Here is an 18,055-nt window from a genome sequence, read left to right as displayed (position 1 = left end):
AAGAAAAGGAGGCAGAGAGGCCTTGGTGCATATTGATGAGTAAGGCCGAGGATAGAAGGCAAGGCCACTGATAATTAGAGTTTGGGGGGAATTTGAGGAATATGAGTTGTCTTCTGGGGCCAGTATGTTGTAACTCTGAACCATGGTACCTATCCTGGCATTCACTGCCTATACCAGATCCTTGGTGGGCTGTGATGTGAATTTTCTACGTGGGTCAGGGAGATACCCCCTCTGCCGCCCGTCAATGCCACACCCCCACCATGACCTTACTCCCCCCAAAGTCACGGGCCAGAGCTGGAACTCTTTGGGAGTGGTGGGAGCATGTCTCCTAAGGCCCAGACTCAACAATTTCTTCCTCCAGAATTCCTATGAAGAAGATGGAACTTTCCAAAGGTTAGGAATCCCACAAGAAAAGGAAGAAAGTAAAATGGTTATCCCTAAAGCAGGGGGATGTCTAAGTACCATTATGATTGAAACTCCCGTGGGACAATCCCTTCACATAATCCTATTGGAGAGGAAATGGCACTTCCCAAACATCAGACATGCTCACTTGTTAAGATCAAATCCTGCAAGATTTTGAAAGGAAGTTATCCTAATTCTTTTCAGGTTCATGTGATGCTGGTCAGGCTGCTTCAAATGCCATCACGCTTCAAGGTTTGGGGTAAGTTTACATGAACTATCTTCGTCCAGCATTGGAGAATTGTGCCCACTCAGTCCAGAGGAGATTTCCAAAATCCCTCTGGTCATCAATAGGCCAGGCCACAAATCCTGCTGGACAACCGAGAAATTACCAGGCTTTTCTCAGCGACCCCCTCTAAAGCGTAAGGAATAAAGCTTTGGGAAGGGCTTTCATCCTCTTGCTGAAGTCCCTCCTGCTGCCCTCACTTTGTTTCGTTGGCTCTGATCTTGGCAGAAAAGGGAAAGTCAGTTGCTAGACTCTGTATGATAATTCTTCACAAGCAGACATAAGTAGATCTGCCCATGAAATGAAGAGAGTTAAAAGCACAGGCCCACTGGGGTAGCCCATGCCTTTCATGGTCTCCCCACCAAACCAAAAGCCTCCTCAGATCTCTGTGCTGGGAGCACCAACTGGCCTGATGGAAAGCCCAGACCTGGAGGTGATCCCCTCCCCAAGGACTCCCTCAGGAGCCCCTCCAGGAGCTCCTGTGCAACCCTCTGGTGGGTTTCATAAACTAGACTTGTGTCTCACCTCTGTGGCCTCTCTCCTTGGGAGGCCACTGCTCTAGGGTTCTCTCTCCTCCTTCCAGAACCACTGTTTCCTGATTGCCCACTATTTCCAGCCAATGGGCTTCATCAGCTCTTACAGACCAGTCCCCCTGACATACCTCAGCCCTCCTGAGCCAAAGTGTGTGGGGTTGTGGGAGGGGGAGGGGAAGGGACTGGGCTGACTGAGGGGCTGGCACCACCTCACCTTGCACTGCCAGCCTCTAGGCCCCTTCCCCTGATTCTTCCTGGGGATTCCCCTCATCTCCCTTTTCAGGCCACTTTCTGTGGGGACCCCTAGTCCAACACACAGGTCTGTAAGTGGCGGAATTCCAGATGAGCTGAGGTTAAAACCTTTCCCACAGGATCCCTGGGCCCCAAGCAAACAAGGGACATGGATGGACATGTGTCTCAACGTCCAGAACATTCCATGACAGCCAAGGAGTCCAAGAACATTCTAGAACAGTTAGGAAGCCAGTCACTTAGGGCACACAGATGATGTCTAGCGGGCAGCCAGTTTGACATCTCTGACATCTAGTCCCAAATCCTGTGACATATAAAGTCTGCATTTGTATAATAAAGACCCAGAAACAGATCTAGACTTCTCTGTAATGCGTAAGGCTCATTAGTAAATCACCTACCCAAGCGTCTCTCCTGAAAGTTCTTTGTTTTCTTTTCATTTCCCCTCCATCAGTCCCACCAGCCTATGAGTTTTTGAGGACTCCAGCTATGACCCCCGTGTCTCCCGTCTCCTTGCAGTTACCGGCACTCAGCTGGGGTTGCTTCGATTAATAAGGTAATTGCCTTGTCTCCGAAGTCTGTGTGCAGGGTCCTTCTGCACCCGCTACTCGATCTCCACCCACTGTGGCCACGGCACACGGGAGCCACAGATGCTTCCTGCCATCGTCAGCAGCTGTGGTCTTACTGAAGTGTGCAAGTGAGAAAGACCACCTAAACTGTTCACTAAAATCTTCATTTATTTGCTCACTTAGACAAACTCTTGTCCATTTAGAATTTCAGATAAACACACTTCCTTCACAAATTTGGATGGTAAAGTGACAGTCACTCCACACAGCAAATGCAAGGTTGTCGTTAACGGGGTGCCCATCACGACCAAGACGAAGCTACAGCATTTGGTAAACTTTCCTGCCTGGCCACAGAATTTCCTGAGTCCCACCCAAGAGCCGGGAGGGGTCCTTGTGAGGAGGCCCAGGCTTCGAAGCTGTGGCGAGGGCTGGGTGGGCTGGGCGCTAACCGCCTCGCGTCCCTCTGCTATGGGATGAAGATAATGACATGGTCACAGCTATGGAGTTGGGAGATCTGCTATGAACTCGCTTTGTGTTCTTGGGAAGTCACTTGGCTTCTCTGGACCTCCCTGATAAGACAGAGATGGGGGAACTAGATGATCACCAAGATCCCTTCCAGCTCTAACATTTTATGACATTTAGCTTTTTAAAAAATCTGCCATTGAGGGCTTGCACAGATCCTGCAAACATCGGGCTCTCTCCATCTCCTCCCCACCACCCCAGGGGCTCCTACCAGCCCCCTGCAGCCCAATCCTCTCTCCAATCCATTCTCCACACTGTGGCCACACAGAGCCTTTTAGACAAGCAAACTGGATTAGGCCACTTCCTTCTGGAAATCCTTGGTGACTCCCTTTTAGGACACCTGCGTGAGCTGCCCCGTCCCCCGCCTCCTCCACGTGCTTCCCTGGTCACAGTGACCCTCTCTTGATTGCTCAAAACACCCCAGGCTCTGTTCGAAGCAGCCTTCTCTGCCTCACAAAACTTACCACACTGGAAGTCCCACCTTAAACAGCACACCTCCCAAGAGGCCTTCTCTAATCCCCAGTGTCAATGAGGCCGCCTCGTACACGCTGCAGAAGCACCGCCCTTTCCTTCAAGCGTCTCTCACAGGTAGTGAGCACATTAGTCTATCAAGTCCTGGGGGGAGGCAATGGGTCTGTTTAGTCCCCACTGATTCCCAGAGCGTGATGGAGAGTCAGCACTCAGTGGGGAATCAAGGAAGAAATAAGGAAAGCATGCACACAGAAGCACAGTTTAAGGTGATTTGAAAAATATTTTATTCAGCCTTTTTTAATGTTAGCAGAAGGGTTACCTGAATAACACAGCCTGCCATTACCAGAAATAGAACACAGGAACGGTTTTTACATTTTACTGTTAAGCGTGTGGTGTGGAGAGCTGAGGGCCTGTATACGTTCTGTCCTTTTCCTTCAACCCGACGTCCCTGTCACGGTCCCGGATAACTGGGTGACAGGACTGCCCCTGTGTAAACCACGCTGGTTCTCTTTTAAGGGACTGTGCACCAATTAATTTTATGGGGATTTTTTTTTCTATTTTTCTTTTTTCTCATGCAGAGAGTAGTCTTACTGATCTGTCATCTTTAAGGTTGTCTATTTTTACCTTTCAAAAGTACCAGTGACCTTTCCTCAAATGAAGCCCCACATTCCTCAGGAGCCCTCTGAAAGGCTGGCAGTAGCTTCTGGTGGTTTCTGGGAACGTTTTGTGCTTGTGTGTGATTTTGAAAAGACTGGTGGTGAGCAGCAGTGGGCTCCAGGTACAGACCAGAAGGGCTCTCTTGGTGGCTGATCTTGTAAACGTTCACCCTCGGACCCCGTGGAGCGTGAATGTTGCTGCGGCTCTTGAGAGGAGAGCGCGCCCATGGGCAGTTTTGTGTGACAGAGTCACCCATCAAGGACAAGTCTGGGAGCCTGCAGGGCCTTGTGAGGGCTGGGGAGGGTTTTCTAAACTGGAAACGCCGCCAGCTTGCGGTACTTTTCAGCAGTGCCTGCGCAACTGTTGGCTCAGGTGACAAGCACTTGCAGCCAGTCTCTGCACCTGCCCTGCAGGCGCACCCTGGGGGGAGGGTCAGCACAGCTATCCCAGGCTGCCCCGCAGAGCCTCACTGACCTGCCACAGATGACATTGGTTCTACCTGTCACAGGGCCTGCGGTCAGCCATCCAGTGATTTCATTAGCTTGATTCCCACTATCTTAGGTCCCTAGCCTAAAGGTCTCTTAAACCCACTAGAGTTCTTCTCGTACTCTGCTGCCCACGATATGTGCCACAGCCAGGGTCTCATTTCGCCTTGACGACGCCCTGGGAGAGGAGCACTGAGTTCTTCACTTTATTTGTGCAAACAGAAAAAGAATGAAGTCTTTTTAGTGTCTAGAGGAGGTCCTTTTTATGAAGATGCATAACACTCAAAGCGAGAATGACTTAATAGTTTTTTATTTTTGCTAAGTTGCTCAGAGAAGGAGTTGCTAGTTTTACCTGGTAGCCAATTCTGATGTGACATTATTGGTCAAGAAATTATCTAACTTGAATCCCTCATACTGCAGCTTATGCTCATGTCCTTTCTCTTGGTAGCCAGTGTTGATGCAGAGGCCTTGTCCCTCGCCAGTGGCAGGGTCTTGTCCTAGATTGTCTGCTCACTGGGTGTGAGCACACAAGTTTATCACTTAGAGTTCTGCAGGTTAGGGTCCATCACGCATCTCACTGGGCTACAAGCAAGGGGTCAGCTGGGCTGTCTTGCTTTCTGGAGGCTCAAAGGAGGGTCTGTTTCTTTGCTTTCTCAAGCTTCTAGAGGCCACCAATATTCCTTGGGTCATGGCCCCTTCCTTCATATCCAAGGTCAGCCACACAGCATCTCTCTGACCCTCTTCTGCTTCCTCTTCCACACTTCAGGCCCATACATTTGGCCCACCTGGATAATCCAAGGTAATCTCCCTGTTTTAAGGTCTGGTGATAAGCAAACTTAATTCTGTCTGCAGCCTTAATTCCCCTTTGCCATATAAAGTAACATATTCACAGGTTCCGGAGACTGGGACATGGACATCTTTGAGGGCCATTCTTCTGTGTACCACGAGCCCTAAACCTTCATTTCTCCTGGGAGGGTCTGTTTTCTAACTCCTTCATCATTTCCTCTAAGTCATTTCTGGGCTCCAGCAACTCAAGCAGTGCTGAAGTGATCGGTCCAGGAAGGAACATGGTGCTCTTGAAGGCACTTACCAAAGCTAAGTTTGATGAGAGTGTTATGTGGTCTTGGGTACCTAAAACTCACCCCATCAGAGGGAGCATGCTGGGAAAAATCACAGAAACGACTTGTTAGAGCAGCAGATGGAATCAAATATTGGTGACCTACCTTTGTATTTCCAGGTGTGGATTTGGTGAAAAGCCAAGTTTATCAATAGGAAATTCCTAACGGAGGAACTGTACCAGCGCTGGATGGAGAAGACAGCCACGTAGCTCAGGAAGACGACCCCTTCTGGGATCCTGTCGAGGCCGTCCACCTGGGCTCGGCTCACGTCTGGCTCCAGTCTCTTGCCCACTGCGTGGAGTGCGAGGAGCAGGTGGAGCTTGTGAGCTGCGACAGGCTGGAGGCGGCGGTGCTGCGTATCTGCATGAGCCCCTGCGCCCCGACAGGACAGTGGGTATCTTCTCTCCCCTGCCTAGTTTCGGGTCTGTCAAACATAGAAAACTCACAGCAAGCCTGAGTTCTCCCGGAGGGGGTGGTCAACCCGGTACCCTGAAGAGGTCATTCATGAGGCAAATGAATGAGCTCACGCATTCATGATTTGACCTCATCAAATCTGATTTTTGCCATGGCAGCCAAATCAGCTGACCTGAAATATTTAAAAAATTCCTTCTGATGAGGCCCAACAACCAGAAGCAGAAAGCTGACCCCTTCTCCCTCCTTGGTACATGCTCTGATCATTTCTTTGTTCCTTTCTCAAGGCAGGGACTGAGTGTCTTTGTTGTCTGGCCTCTTTCTATGCTGTTATCTGATCTTTCTGTGGGCACAGGCTTTGTTTTACCTCTACTCCATTACCTGTTACCCTCCTCTCAGGGTATCTCGTCTGTTTTCTCTCTGTAGGCCATAGGCAGTTCAGGCAGTTTTTACAAAAGCAGAAGTTGCTTAGCAATTCTAGGCAGGGGTCTGGTCTGGGTGCCGGGGTCCTCAGAGGCACCAACTGCAATCTTTTTGTTTTTCTGAAGAGGAAACAGGCTCAAGAAGGGAGCAGGAGAACCACAAGTTCCTGTGACTGAGACACCAAGCTGACCATTGGTTCACTGTCTTTACCGGGACCCCAGGGAGCGTTCTGGTCATCTGGCTACCTCGGGCGTCTAGGCTCCTGACGGTTATCTTTCCCACTGCAAATTAACAAAGCGGCATTCTAGTTTACAGGTTTTAGTCTTTATGAGTTCGGTCGATGTGAGTGAGGGCCCCTGTTGGAAAGCTGTCCGAATCAGTTTCTGAGCTTGTAGGCCTGAGGTTGACTCTGGACTATGAAGAATTTACCAAGAAAGACGATCCCTTGAGAGACTGCATCTGGGGAGTCAATTGGCTTTTCCTGGGGGGCAGCTCCTCTGTCCCACTGGGACCCTACCTCCATCTTTAATGCTAGTTCAGCACCCACATCTGAGTGCATTTACTTCTTGAAGCTGTTATATTCCCGTCTCCTCCTTGAGAAGGCTGTGAGCTCCCTGAGGAGGTTCATGTCTTACCTTGAAGTACCAGCAGAGGGTGAGCCCTCGTTGAGCGTCTCTTCAATGAATGAATTCTACAGCTGATAATATTACTACTCTTCCTTCAGTGAACTCAGCCCTCTCTTAAGGAGTCTATGTAACCCTCTTTGACATCCCAATCCTAACTTGCTTGGGCCCAGGCTAACCTGCGATCAACGTTCCCCTCTTCTGTTTGTAGAGCATGTGGTGGGGAGGATGTGGTCATTGACCCTTTGGAGCTGCTGGGCAAGAGGATGGATTTCGAGATTCGCATTGTGCGATGCCTTGGTGTCAAGTGGCTAAAGGAAGACACAGAGCGGGGCGTTCAGATGGCGTACCAGCCCACCCCGCAGAGCGGCTATGCATAAACAAGCCACCTTGTGGGCCCTGAGAGGAGGGAGCCTTTCTTTCAAGTTTTAAAAATGAGTTTATCATGAAGTTTTCTTAAGTGTCTCTGCTTGCTCAACCCCAAAATGACTATTTCCCCCGTCTGTTGAATAGAGAGAGAAGCCACATGCCCCTGCAGTCACTGGACTGTGCTCAATGTGTTCTGACCTTCAAAGTGCTTGAAGCAGCAGAGTCAGGAATTTTAATTACCCAAAAGCATATCCAGTAAAACTGTATTATCTAAGTAGAATGGTTGTTTTTTGGTTTTTTTGAGTTGGGAACAAAAGGACTGTACTACAATGTGGCAGAAGCGCCAGATATGCTTAAACTAATCAGGCTAAAAGGATATAAAGAGAGAGAGCAATAAAGAAAGGGAGACTTTGAAAGACAAAACCCAACCAACCACCTCACGTGGAAAATTAACAATTTTAGATTATCTAGATAGAAAGTATTTATAAAAATCCTTTTCCTTTTTTGCCAGACGTTTAATGTTACCTATGTAGTGATGAGACTCATGCTGAATAGCTGAGATGTTGGGGGCAGCAATCATGAGAATCAATTATAGGTCATCTTTTATCAACTACCCCATGCAGGCTCTACTGCTTTGGCTCATCTGATCCTTTTCTTTACAAACACGTCCTTTTTGGTTTTAAATTATGTTTTATGTTCTTTTCTCCGGTACCGAATTTATGATCTTCCAAACACTTTATATACTAAGCCTGTATGGAAAATTGTGAATCCCCAAATTGAAGATACTGTGCAATTTGCAGCCTTAAATGCATCTCAGGAGTTCCTGAATTACTTACAGACAAATGCTCTCATTGTTGACTTTTGGGGTCTTCAAGGTACCATCTTTACTACCCCTTCTGCATGGTGCATTCTTCAACCAGCTATCATGTCCGTATAACCAGGGCTGCAGAGGAGGTGGAGGGACGTGGTCAGGGTCTTAACAGCAGTGGCCAGGAGCCGTCTTCCCCTGGGTCCCTGGGTTCTAGTCCACGGGCGATTACGTGGTTTAACATCTCCTCACACAACACTGGGGCTAGACAACTGAGCCCTTTCTTTCCTTGATGGTGTCTCCCCCGCTCTGCAGAAGGCTGTGCCGAACTGAGCTGCTCTCAGCCGGACCTCACGGTCACAGGTGAAGTCCACATCATGGTGGACACCACGAAAATTGCCACTGTGATGAGTACAGGCAAGGTGTGTACATTCATGTGACATTAAATGGATGTCACAGATGACTAGAAAATCTCAGAGCCGCTTGGGGATCATCCATGTTCCTTCTCTTTAACAGATGTTTTCTTATTTACTCCTGTGTACCCCGAGGGGCTTGAGCCCTGCTCACCACACCCCCACCCCACCCACCTAGTTTTCACATGGGAGTAAAAATTGCCAGTCTCAAAGGAAATGCAAATAACCCAGCCAATGGCTAAACGGACATGTTTTTTGTAGGCTACATCAAATCCGATATCAGAACTTTACCTGAAGCTGCTCAAGTTAGAACAGGAGACGGAACTGCTCAGAAACATTAACAGAACCCTTAGAGAGGAAAACGTGCTTCTCAAAGGGTCACTTGAGAAAACTGGTTCTAGTCAACAAGGTGAGAGGCCACTTGAGTCTTGGTTGTTTATCTCTAAACTCCTTTATTTGTGATGTGTATTTGTCTTTCTAAGAAATGAATTTTTTAATGAGTTAATCTATATCTTCTTTCATAAAAAAAAAAAAGCAGAACTTTTTTTCCTTCTGCCTTGTAAGGTTTCTTTGGAGGGGTCAAAATTGGTCCCTGATAAATGCTGACATAGTAGAATGTCAGCACGATAAATAAATACATAAATACCTGGATAAATAACTAGGTGGATAAATAAATGTTATCTTTTCTTTCTATCTTAGCACATAAGCCTTCCAATACCCTGAAGGTAACCGGGATAACAGCACAACTGCCAGCAGCCCGAGAGATTAATCAAATGTAGACCCAGCCAGCCAGCTATGACAGAGAATTTGCCAAAGCTCTTAAGGTGTTCTACCAAAGCATGAACACGGCAAGGGGCAGTTTCTCAGATTGAGACACTTTTATAAACCTCCTGTAAGTAACTAGAATCCTGGGAGCAAAAGGAGTCTCTTTCCATTAAATTGAGGTATTTGATGTTACTGCGTCTCCTGAGCTTGGGGACACGTGTGTTTAAGCAGAAGAGCACATGGAGTAACAGTGTGAGTCTACTGCTCTGTTGGCCGCCATCCACCTTTGCTCTTGCTTTTTTATTCAGCGTACATCTGCCTGGTTCCAGGCAGCCACGGCCATGGCAGGAGTGACATTCATTCACCTTATGATATACAGAATATCCCAGAAATGCAAGTCTGGTTTATCGTTATAAAACCACATGGATATAATTCTTCACATTAAGATATTATAGAAGAAAAATCATGATTACCTCAATAGATGCAGAAAAAGCAAGTGATAAAATTCAGCATCCTACCATGATAAAAACTCAGCAGAGTAGCAATAAAATGGACATTTCTTAATCTGCTGAAGGCAATCTTAAACACACACGCAGCAAGCATAATGCTTATGGTGAATCACTGAAACCTTTCCCTTTCACATCAGGAAGAAGTCAGGGATGCCAGTCAGGGATGTCACTCCTGTTTGACACTGTACTTTAGGTACTAGCCAGTGCAGTAAGGCAAGACATACAAGATATAAAGACTGGAAAGGAAACAAAAGCAACAGCAATAATAGCACACATTTACATAATACTAAGTGCTTTACATTTACTGACTCAATTCTCATAAGAACCCGATGTGGAAGGTACTATTATTAGCCTTATTTTTCAGCTGATGGATCTAAGGCACAAGAGAAGTTAGGGAACTTACGTAAAGATACACAACTAGTAAGGAGCAGGGCCCCGCTCCAACCAGCTAGGCTTGCTCTGCCGTCTGTACTCTCCCACTACACTGTGCTGCCTCTAGTATTATGCCCACACGACATGTTTATGTAAATAGAAAATCCAGAAGAATTACAAAGTTGCTGGATACAAAATCAATATTTAAAAATTAACTATATTTGACTATAACAGCAACGAGACAAAAATTTTTTTATAGAAGATACAATTATAATTGCATCAAATATGAGAAGTACTTAGGCCTATAGCTAAAAAACTATGGACTTCCATGGAGAAAATTTTAACACTTGAGAGATGTTAAAGATGATCTAAATAAATGGAGAGGCATGCCATGGCTCCATGGTTTGGAAGGTTTGCTACTGTAAATCTGTCCAGTTTCCTGAGATTCAGTGTAATCCCAATCAAACGGAATGGAATCTAACAAGACGATTCTTTAATTTAGATGGAATTGCGAGAGCAAAGAATGGCCAAGACCAAGACCCAATACCAAGTTAGGAAGACCTGCCCTACCTGATATCAAGGCTGATTTTAATGCTATTGTATTAGGCAGTAAGGTAGTGGCCCAAATATAGATAAGCTAAGATATCAAAGGAAAAGAACAGAAGGCCCAGAAGTAGATTCACTCAGGACTAGAGACTTGATATAAGACCGAGGTGGAAACACAGATGAGTGTGGCAAGGATGGATTCTTCAATAAATGGTGCTAGGAGAATTAAGAATATGTACGAGGAAAAATGAAATTGGAGTCTTACCCAAAACTATACCCAGAAATCAATTTTAGGTGAGAATTAAAGACCTACATGTAAAAGGTAAAACCCTAACGCTTATAGAAGAGACTTTAGGAGACTGTCTTCATGACCTCACAGTGGAAAAGATTTTCTTAAATATGACACACAAAAAAACCCCTAGCTTTAAAGAAAAAGATTGATAGCTTCACCTACATTAAAATTGTAAACTTTGGTCTAGATACCAAAACAAAATCAAAAGGGATGAGAAAAGTTATTTGCAACACATTTAACATATAATGAACTAATATCCAAAATAAAGAATGACTACAAACCAGAAAGAAAAACAGAGATAGTTAACCCAATAGAAAAGCATGGTCAAAAGACCTGAACAGGAACTTCACAAAAGAGGAAACCAAATAGGCCAATAAATATATGAAAAAGAGCTTAACCTCATTAATAGTTTGGGAAACACTAATTGAAACCACAAAGAAATACTATACAAACCAACCATACTGGCAAAAATTAAAAAGTCTGAAAATATCAGGTTTTGGTGAAGATATGAAGCAACAGAAACTTTCATGCCCTGCTGGAAGGAGTATAAATTGGTACGAGCACTTAAAAATTGTTTGTCATTTACCTAATAAAAGTTGAAGATGCATCCACCCTAGAAGCCTGCGATTCAACTCCTCTTCTCCACAGAGTAACCCGGTTCTGCGGAGAATTGAGCCGAGGCCAACGTTCTCAAAGTGTGGTCCCCTCACTAGCAGCTTCAGCATCATCTGAGATCTTGTTAGGAATGCAAATTCCAGGGCCCCATCTCAGACCTACTGAATCAGAATCTCTGGGTGCAGGGCCCAGTAATCTGTGCTTTAACAAGCCCTCCAAAGGATTCTGCCTTAAACTGAAGTTTGAGAATCACCTCACTAGGTTTCCAATGTATGTAATGAATTAATTTCTCTCCTATCTATCTAGAATGGTACTCGAGTTATACACCATTCTTGAGAGAACAGAGAAAACAGTCACTCAAATCATTTTCTCTTCTGTGGTTCAGATGAGGGACCAGCTGAAAAATTCTGCAGAAACCCGGGCATATGTGCACTGGCTGTTCTTAACACCATCTTCCATAGTAGCCCCAAACTGGAAACATCCTGATGATCATCCACAGAAGATAGGTAAATTATGCACCTTCTATACTGTGGAACACTACACTGCTGTGAAAATGAACGACAGCCACGTGCAACAGGCTGAATCTTACCACCAACAGTGGTGATTGAAACCTTCAAGTCACAAAAGACGCCATCCAGGATGATTCCATAAACCGTCAAAAGACAGGAGAAATATACTGTTTAGGGCTGCATTCTAGGTGGCAAGAAAATGATCATCACACAAGTCAGGCTACTGGCTGCTTCTGGAGAGAGGGGAGGGGAGGTAAGCAGGAGGGGTTTGACAGGCAGAGTTCTTTCTTGAGCAGGTGTGTTCACCTTAACTGTACCTACACACACATTTTGGGTACTCTTTTGTATATATACCTCACAACAAAAAAAGAAAGAAAAACTAGTTAGATGAAAGACACTATAAACAAAGTTTAAAATAAGCCATACCCTGGGAGAATCAATTGTATTATTTATCATCCAAGGTTAGTATCCAAAATATATAAACTACTTTTAATATAAGAAAAAGACAACATGTTGGAAAACACATTGGAGAAAACGGGGCAAAGGACCTGAGTAGGCATTTCGCTACTCATCAGGGAAACGGAAACTAAAACGAGATGCCATGACACACCACCCACCCTCTGCCCACTCCCGTTGATACTGGCCCTGTTACGGGTTCCCCTACATTATCCCCAGCACACATGGGGTTAAAACCAAAAGCACCCACCCTCTCTCCCCGCTTCTCTAGTTGCGTTCATATGTAAACAGGGTATCTTTAACCCTGGTATCCCTGAGCTTCACCAATGCCTGAAAGTGGTGTTGAGATTAGAGCACTGACTTCCCCCTCACACACAAGCTACAAAATGCTAAACCCTGGCGGCCTCACACTGAAGTCGTGGCTAATCACCGTCCTTGAAGTTGACTGCAGGAAAACTCATGTCCAGAGCATATCAAGACACTGAAGTTTCCCTGACCCCAACTCCTTGGCCTCCTGGCTCTGGAACCCACCACCCATCACGGAAGAGGAAGAGGATAACCAAGGACACTCACCTGCGGACTCCCTTCTCTCGCCACCCCTCTCCCTGCACGTAGTCACATGCCTCCCAACCTTTAGAACCGCTTGCCTGTCTTTCGTCTGCCGGGGAGACAGAGCTGTGTGCTTACTCCCATCTCCCGGCTGACGTCACCCAAATTAAACCTCTTTCCTTGCCACAAGCCTGGCATCCAGTTAACAGCTCCCCTCTTGTGCAGCGAGTGAACGAACCTGTGTTGGTGTCCGGTAGCACTATCTGTCAGCACCGTCACCATCCTCCCCACCGCTGGTGGCTGGCACTCTGGCCCACAGACGTCCCTGTAAATCCCCTCCCAGGGGCACCTGCTCCCATGAGGCAGAGGAGACATCACCCAGCCCTACCAATGGGAGAATCCCCACCCCACACGGTCCTTTGCAAACCTCAGAACTTGTACAGTATTAAAAGAATATATACCATTCCAATCTGAAATATTTGGATTATCTCATCAATCTCCCCTAGTGGCAGTAACTAATGGCGGCCTTCCTGAAACCAAATGTGCTCCTAGGGGGCTAATACCTCTGCTAGCAACTTTCTTTTTTCTTTTTTTTCAAGATTTTATTTATTTTACTTCCCCCCAAAGTCCCAGTAGATAGTTGTATGTCATAGCTGCCTTCTAGTTGCTGTATGTGGGACGTGGCCTCAGCATGGCCAGAGAAGCGGTGCATCAGTGCGTGCCCGGGATCCGAACCTGGGCCGCCAGTAGTGGAGCGCGCGCACTTAACCGCTAAGCCACGGGGCCGGCCCATGCTGGCAACTTTCAAATGCAGTTTTCTAGGCCAAAGGGAGAACTCAGCGGGCACTCCACTCATGTATACTTTTACTCTAATCATGTGAGTCTACTACTACCATTTTTTTCTTTCATTTTTTAGGAAGATGATCAAATGCTTCGGCCATTTGTACAACAACAGTCACAAATGTTAAAAGACTTTGGGGACCTACTTGAATCCAGCTTGTGGAAACTGAAAAATGATGTTGCCCTTATAATTAAAAAAAACAGAGACTATCTCACATCGAATAATGAGGATACACCAACCGAAAACATTTGAGTTTTGATGTAAAGATTATTTGTGCAGCTATAGTTCCCACTTAACCTATTTCTTCTACCACTTTTAAGCAAACCTCCTCTCCTTCAATCTGATTTTTAAAACCATGTGAAAAATGAATCCATATCCAGGGTGAAGGTGACATGGGAGATACTGGAGGTGAATGGTTAGTGCTCTGAGCTCTTGGATTGGACTGCCTGGGGTAAAACCCACCTCTTATCAATCGTGTGGTTTAGGGCAAATGACTTGCCCTCTCTAGGCGTCTCCTTCCTTATCTGTTATATGGAAATAACAGTACTCAGTGCAGATGGTTAATGAATATAAAGGAACATAAAGCACTTAGAACAGTGCCTGGCACCCAGAATCAATCAATAAGCATTTGCCATTAATATTTTAACAAGTAAACAGTTTGAAACTTTAAATAAATCTCTTTTGATAAATTTCTTGATGTCAGAGATAATGGTTATTTCATGCCCCTCATTTTGTATCCTTGCTCTGAATAAATCTGATATTCTGCCTCCACTTATATTCTGTCTTCACAAGTTTACGTGAAATACATCCAATTCACTATGCAGCATTAGTGCCTGTACTGTGGGACGTGTTTAGCGCAGGCGCCGGGGGCGGCAGAGATTAAGAGTGCTGGTGAGATCTGCCAGGGGTTAGTCAATCTCTAAGGGATCTTGAGTCCACCAAGAATTGACTGATGGGACTTAGGTAAGGACTGACAGGCACTGAGTGCTCTGGGGAAAAACTATAAAGAAATATTTTGTAGCCCGAGAGAGATTCCTAATAACAACAATAGTAGCAATAATATTGCGATTTAACGAGTGCTTACCGTGTGCCAGGCACTAATCCAAGTGCTAGACGTCTGTTAGCTCATTTAATTCTCACTATAATGCTATGTCTTTGGCACTATTATTTCCCCCATTTTGAAGCTTTAAAGGTTAAATAAGTAAGGTCTGTCCAGGCCACTGTGAGTAGGCAGCAGGCTGACCTTGGAGACTGCAGACCTACGCTGCTGCTTTAACATGCAGGACGGGCCCAGGGAGCGGCTAGACTGATGGGCGTAAGAAACCAGGAAGGAGGACCTAGAGCTGACAACCCCAATCCTCGCCCTCTGAAATATAAAGTTAGACTAATCAAATGGGATGACACCGACACTCTCCTGGCAGGAGAAGCTATCCAGGGCTCCAGAAAGGAGTCTCCCAGGGAAGGTGGGGGATCTGGGCTGGTAGTTTCAGCTTAATATCAGGGCCCAACAGCTTATGGGAGAGGCTTGGGTTTTGCCTGCAGCTCAGGTCCTGAGTATACACACATGAACTGCAAGATGAGCCGTAACCTCGGAGGCCACGTGTGGAGCTCCCTGTGGTGGTGGCAGGGACAGGCGTCAGCAAAGCATCACGGGATCCCGGGAAGCCTCTGTCAGTGAGGCAGGACAGCAGTGAGGCCACGGGAAGCAGGAACGGCTTCTACCTCTTGGACTGAGCCTCAAGCCTCCTGGACGATTTGCAGATCGTGTATTACTCGCCTCAAGTGAGGAATATACTTTCTGCAAACGAGAGCAGGTGGAGCCTTGGAGGGTTAAAAAGAAAATCAGGATGAGACAGACTTGTATCTCAAGCTGGAGGATAGGATCACACGGGTTGTCATACATCAGTGTCAATGCCAGAAAAGAACACAGCGTTCACTGCAAAGCTGTAAATAAAGCTTACACAACACATAGCTTCACCCAGTGGCCCCAAATGCAGATCTAAACCACAGATTCTAGGCCCCAACCTCCAGCCTTCCTAAATGCACACTGCCGGGGTCCACTGGGGAACCTATTGTTGTTTTGTGATTCTGATACACGTCATGAGATTTGTTGCTCCTGAACATCTTTTGTTTTTAGAGATGATAAAAATTTTTCTAAGGTCCCACAAATTAGGGCACAGCTGAGACCAGATCCCGACCAGCCCTGGGCAGAGGAAGGAAAGTGAGGATGAACAGGACTACCACCAAGAGTCTCCCTCTTCAAGTTAGAGACCCTCTTTCTTCTGTAGGCAGCACAGAAAGGGCTCCCCACATGAATAATAGTCCTATCTATGTCATGCTTCTCATTGTAGAGTAAAAATTCCATAAAGGTAGTGGTTGTCCTCTTTACATAATGAACAGCACAGAACGCTGTGTATGTGTTTATTATATGCTTATCACAAAAGGAAAAGCCCTTTGCCTTATTTTAGGGCATCGGTAGAAAACCTAGTTAAAATAACAAAAAGTAAATGAGAAAAAAATTCTGCTTAGGCAGTGTAAATCAATACAAAATAACCAGCTGTATCCTTAAAACTAAAACAGAACCAGGGAAATGAACAAGCCCAGTCATTCGTGGTACACAGGTCAGACCAACCAGGAAGCTCATTTTTACCACTACTCAAGAACCTCGGCAGGCCCAAACACAAAACCACCATTCAATTGACAATCCTTTATTATTCAACTTAGTATCAGTCCAAAATCAGTGTAGATGGGCGAAAAACTAGGCTAAAATAGCAAAAAGTACAGTTTCATTTGGCAAAGGCCCCCCCAATACATAGAGAAACTCACTGGAAAGTGAGATCCCATTCAGTAGCACGGCAAGGAAAGCAGCAGTTACTGCCTGACATGACATGTCTGGGCGCCTCATCAAGGAATCAGTGAGCCACACAGATAGAGATTCCCACCCCACTCTCTGAGCTGCCAGCTCACGCATAAACATTGACCGTGAATTCTTCAACGAAAAACTCAGTCAAATACCAGTTCTCTCTCACAAGCAATAAAATCACAAAATCAGCTAAGATTTGAAATTTAGGGTAAGCTAGTACAATTTCCTGCTTTTAATGTATATATATTTTACATTTGACAATCTTTTCCACATACAGTCAGATAGGATTATAGAAGAATTTCAAATATCAAATAAAAAAGCTGTTAATTCATGCATTTTATGACTGGTTAATTCTGCAAATGTTTAGACTTCAGAGCTGCTAATGATGCTAAATTCAATGCCACGTTGGTTGAGTCTGTCAATCAAATTTGTTCTGGAGAAAGCTGCTCCAGGTGTGAAGACCCCGCCCCTGTAAGACAATAATAATATAAAACAGTGCACAAAGCCCATCTCCAGTCCTTCCCTCTGCTCACATGATCTGCTGAAGATTAGCTATCAAATCACTGCGGAGCTCATGAAAACCTGATTCTTGATTTTATCACGGACTAGTTTGGGTTCCATTCCCAAAATCAACTACATGAGCAAGTAGCCTTACCCAGGAGGAAATCAGTGCCCCAGCAAACCCATCTAGATTGGTTCAGCAACTCATGAGTCTGTTTCCATGATACTGACGTGTTCGAGAAACACACTCAGGGTGATCAACCCCAGTAACTGCTGCTGTTTATACAGACATCCCTCAGATCCAGGAGGATTAAATAGAGAACTGAGTGAAAGAAACTTAAGTAATCAATTACTAATAAAGCACAAATAAGACTTAAACTGGATGAAAAAGAAGTTTCTTTAAATGTAACGGCTAACATTTATAAAATGCTAAATATTTTCAAAGGGTATATAAGTACTTGAAAAAATTTAACTATGCTTTGCTCTATACAATTTTTATGTTATTACTTAATATTGTTTCAGGTCATACCTAAATTCATTTATTTCTAAGCCTGCAGGCCTATGCTCATTTGTAAAGCTGGCCTACTTTTAGGGTAACAGCTAAAGGCTCCAGTATGACAGTCCACTTGACAATCATCCTGCCAGGATGCCACAAATAAGATCACTCTTGGTGTCAGGGTCCCACCGTCAGCTGTACGGTTCAGCACTCATCAGAGGCTCCTGTTAATACTATTTAACAGTAGGGACCTTTTTTGAGTAGTCGACTCTGGACTTGAGCTATTTTTTCAAGAAATTGAAGTCAACTTACACGGCTCTCAAACTTCTCTGTCTCCTCTCATTTACCTCTGCATTGTTCCCAGAGGCCAATGAGGAACTGTCCTTCTCATCATTTTAATTTAGCCCATCT

At 45.3% G+C, this 18,055-nt stretch overlaps 2 protein-coding genes across 2 annotated transcripts in view; one reads left to right on the top strand and one right to left on the bottom strand.

Moving 5' to 3' along the window:
- Positions 1-14,036, top strand: part of LOC131399541 (kinesin-like protein KIF28P) — a 54,238-nt gene extending 40,202 nt beyond the window's left edge. Inside the window, 11 exon segments of the mRNA XM_058533890.1 lie at positions 607-661; positions 2,237-2,360; positions 5,403-5,475; positions 5,478-5,673; positions 6,952-7,085; positions 7,817-7,984; positions 8,233-8,339; positions 8,592-8,752; positions 9,031-9,179; positions 9,182-9,222; positions 13,860-14,036. Of these exon segments, the coding sequence (XP_058389873.1) occupies positions 607-661; positions 2,237-2,360; positions 5,403-5,475; positions 5,478-5,673; positions 6,952-7,085; positions 7,817-7,984; positions 8,233-8,339; positions 8,592-8,752; positions 9,031-9,179; positions 9,182-9,222; positions 13,860-14,036 (1,385 nt within the window).
- Positions 14,037-16,476: 2,440 nt separating this feature from the next.
- The window catches only part of SCCPDH (saccharopine dehydrogenase (putative)), a 41,267-nt gene continuing 39,688 nt past the window's right edge, over positions 16,477-18,055 (bottom strand). Inside the window, exon 12 of the mRNA XM_058533577.1 lies at positions 16,477-17,116. Coding sequence (XP_058389560.1) covers positions 17,011-17,116 — 106 coding nt within the window. The 3' untranslated portion in view covers positions 16,477-17,010. The remainder of the gene's footprint in view (positions 17,117-18,055) is intronic.

This window comes from Diceros bicornis, chromosome 38 (assembly GCF_020826845.1).
Source record: "Diceros bicornis minor isolate mBicDic1 chromosome 38, mDicBic1.mat.cur, whole genome shotgun sequence".
Taxonomy (NCBI): Eukaryota; Metazoa; Chordata; class Mammalia; order Perissodactyla; family Rhinocerotidae; genus Diceros; species Diceros bicornis.
This window is presented reverse-complemented; position numbering and strand designations above follow the sequence as displayed.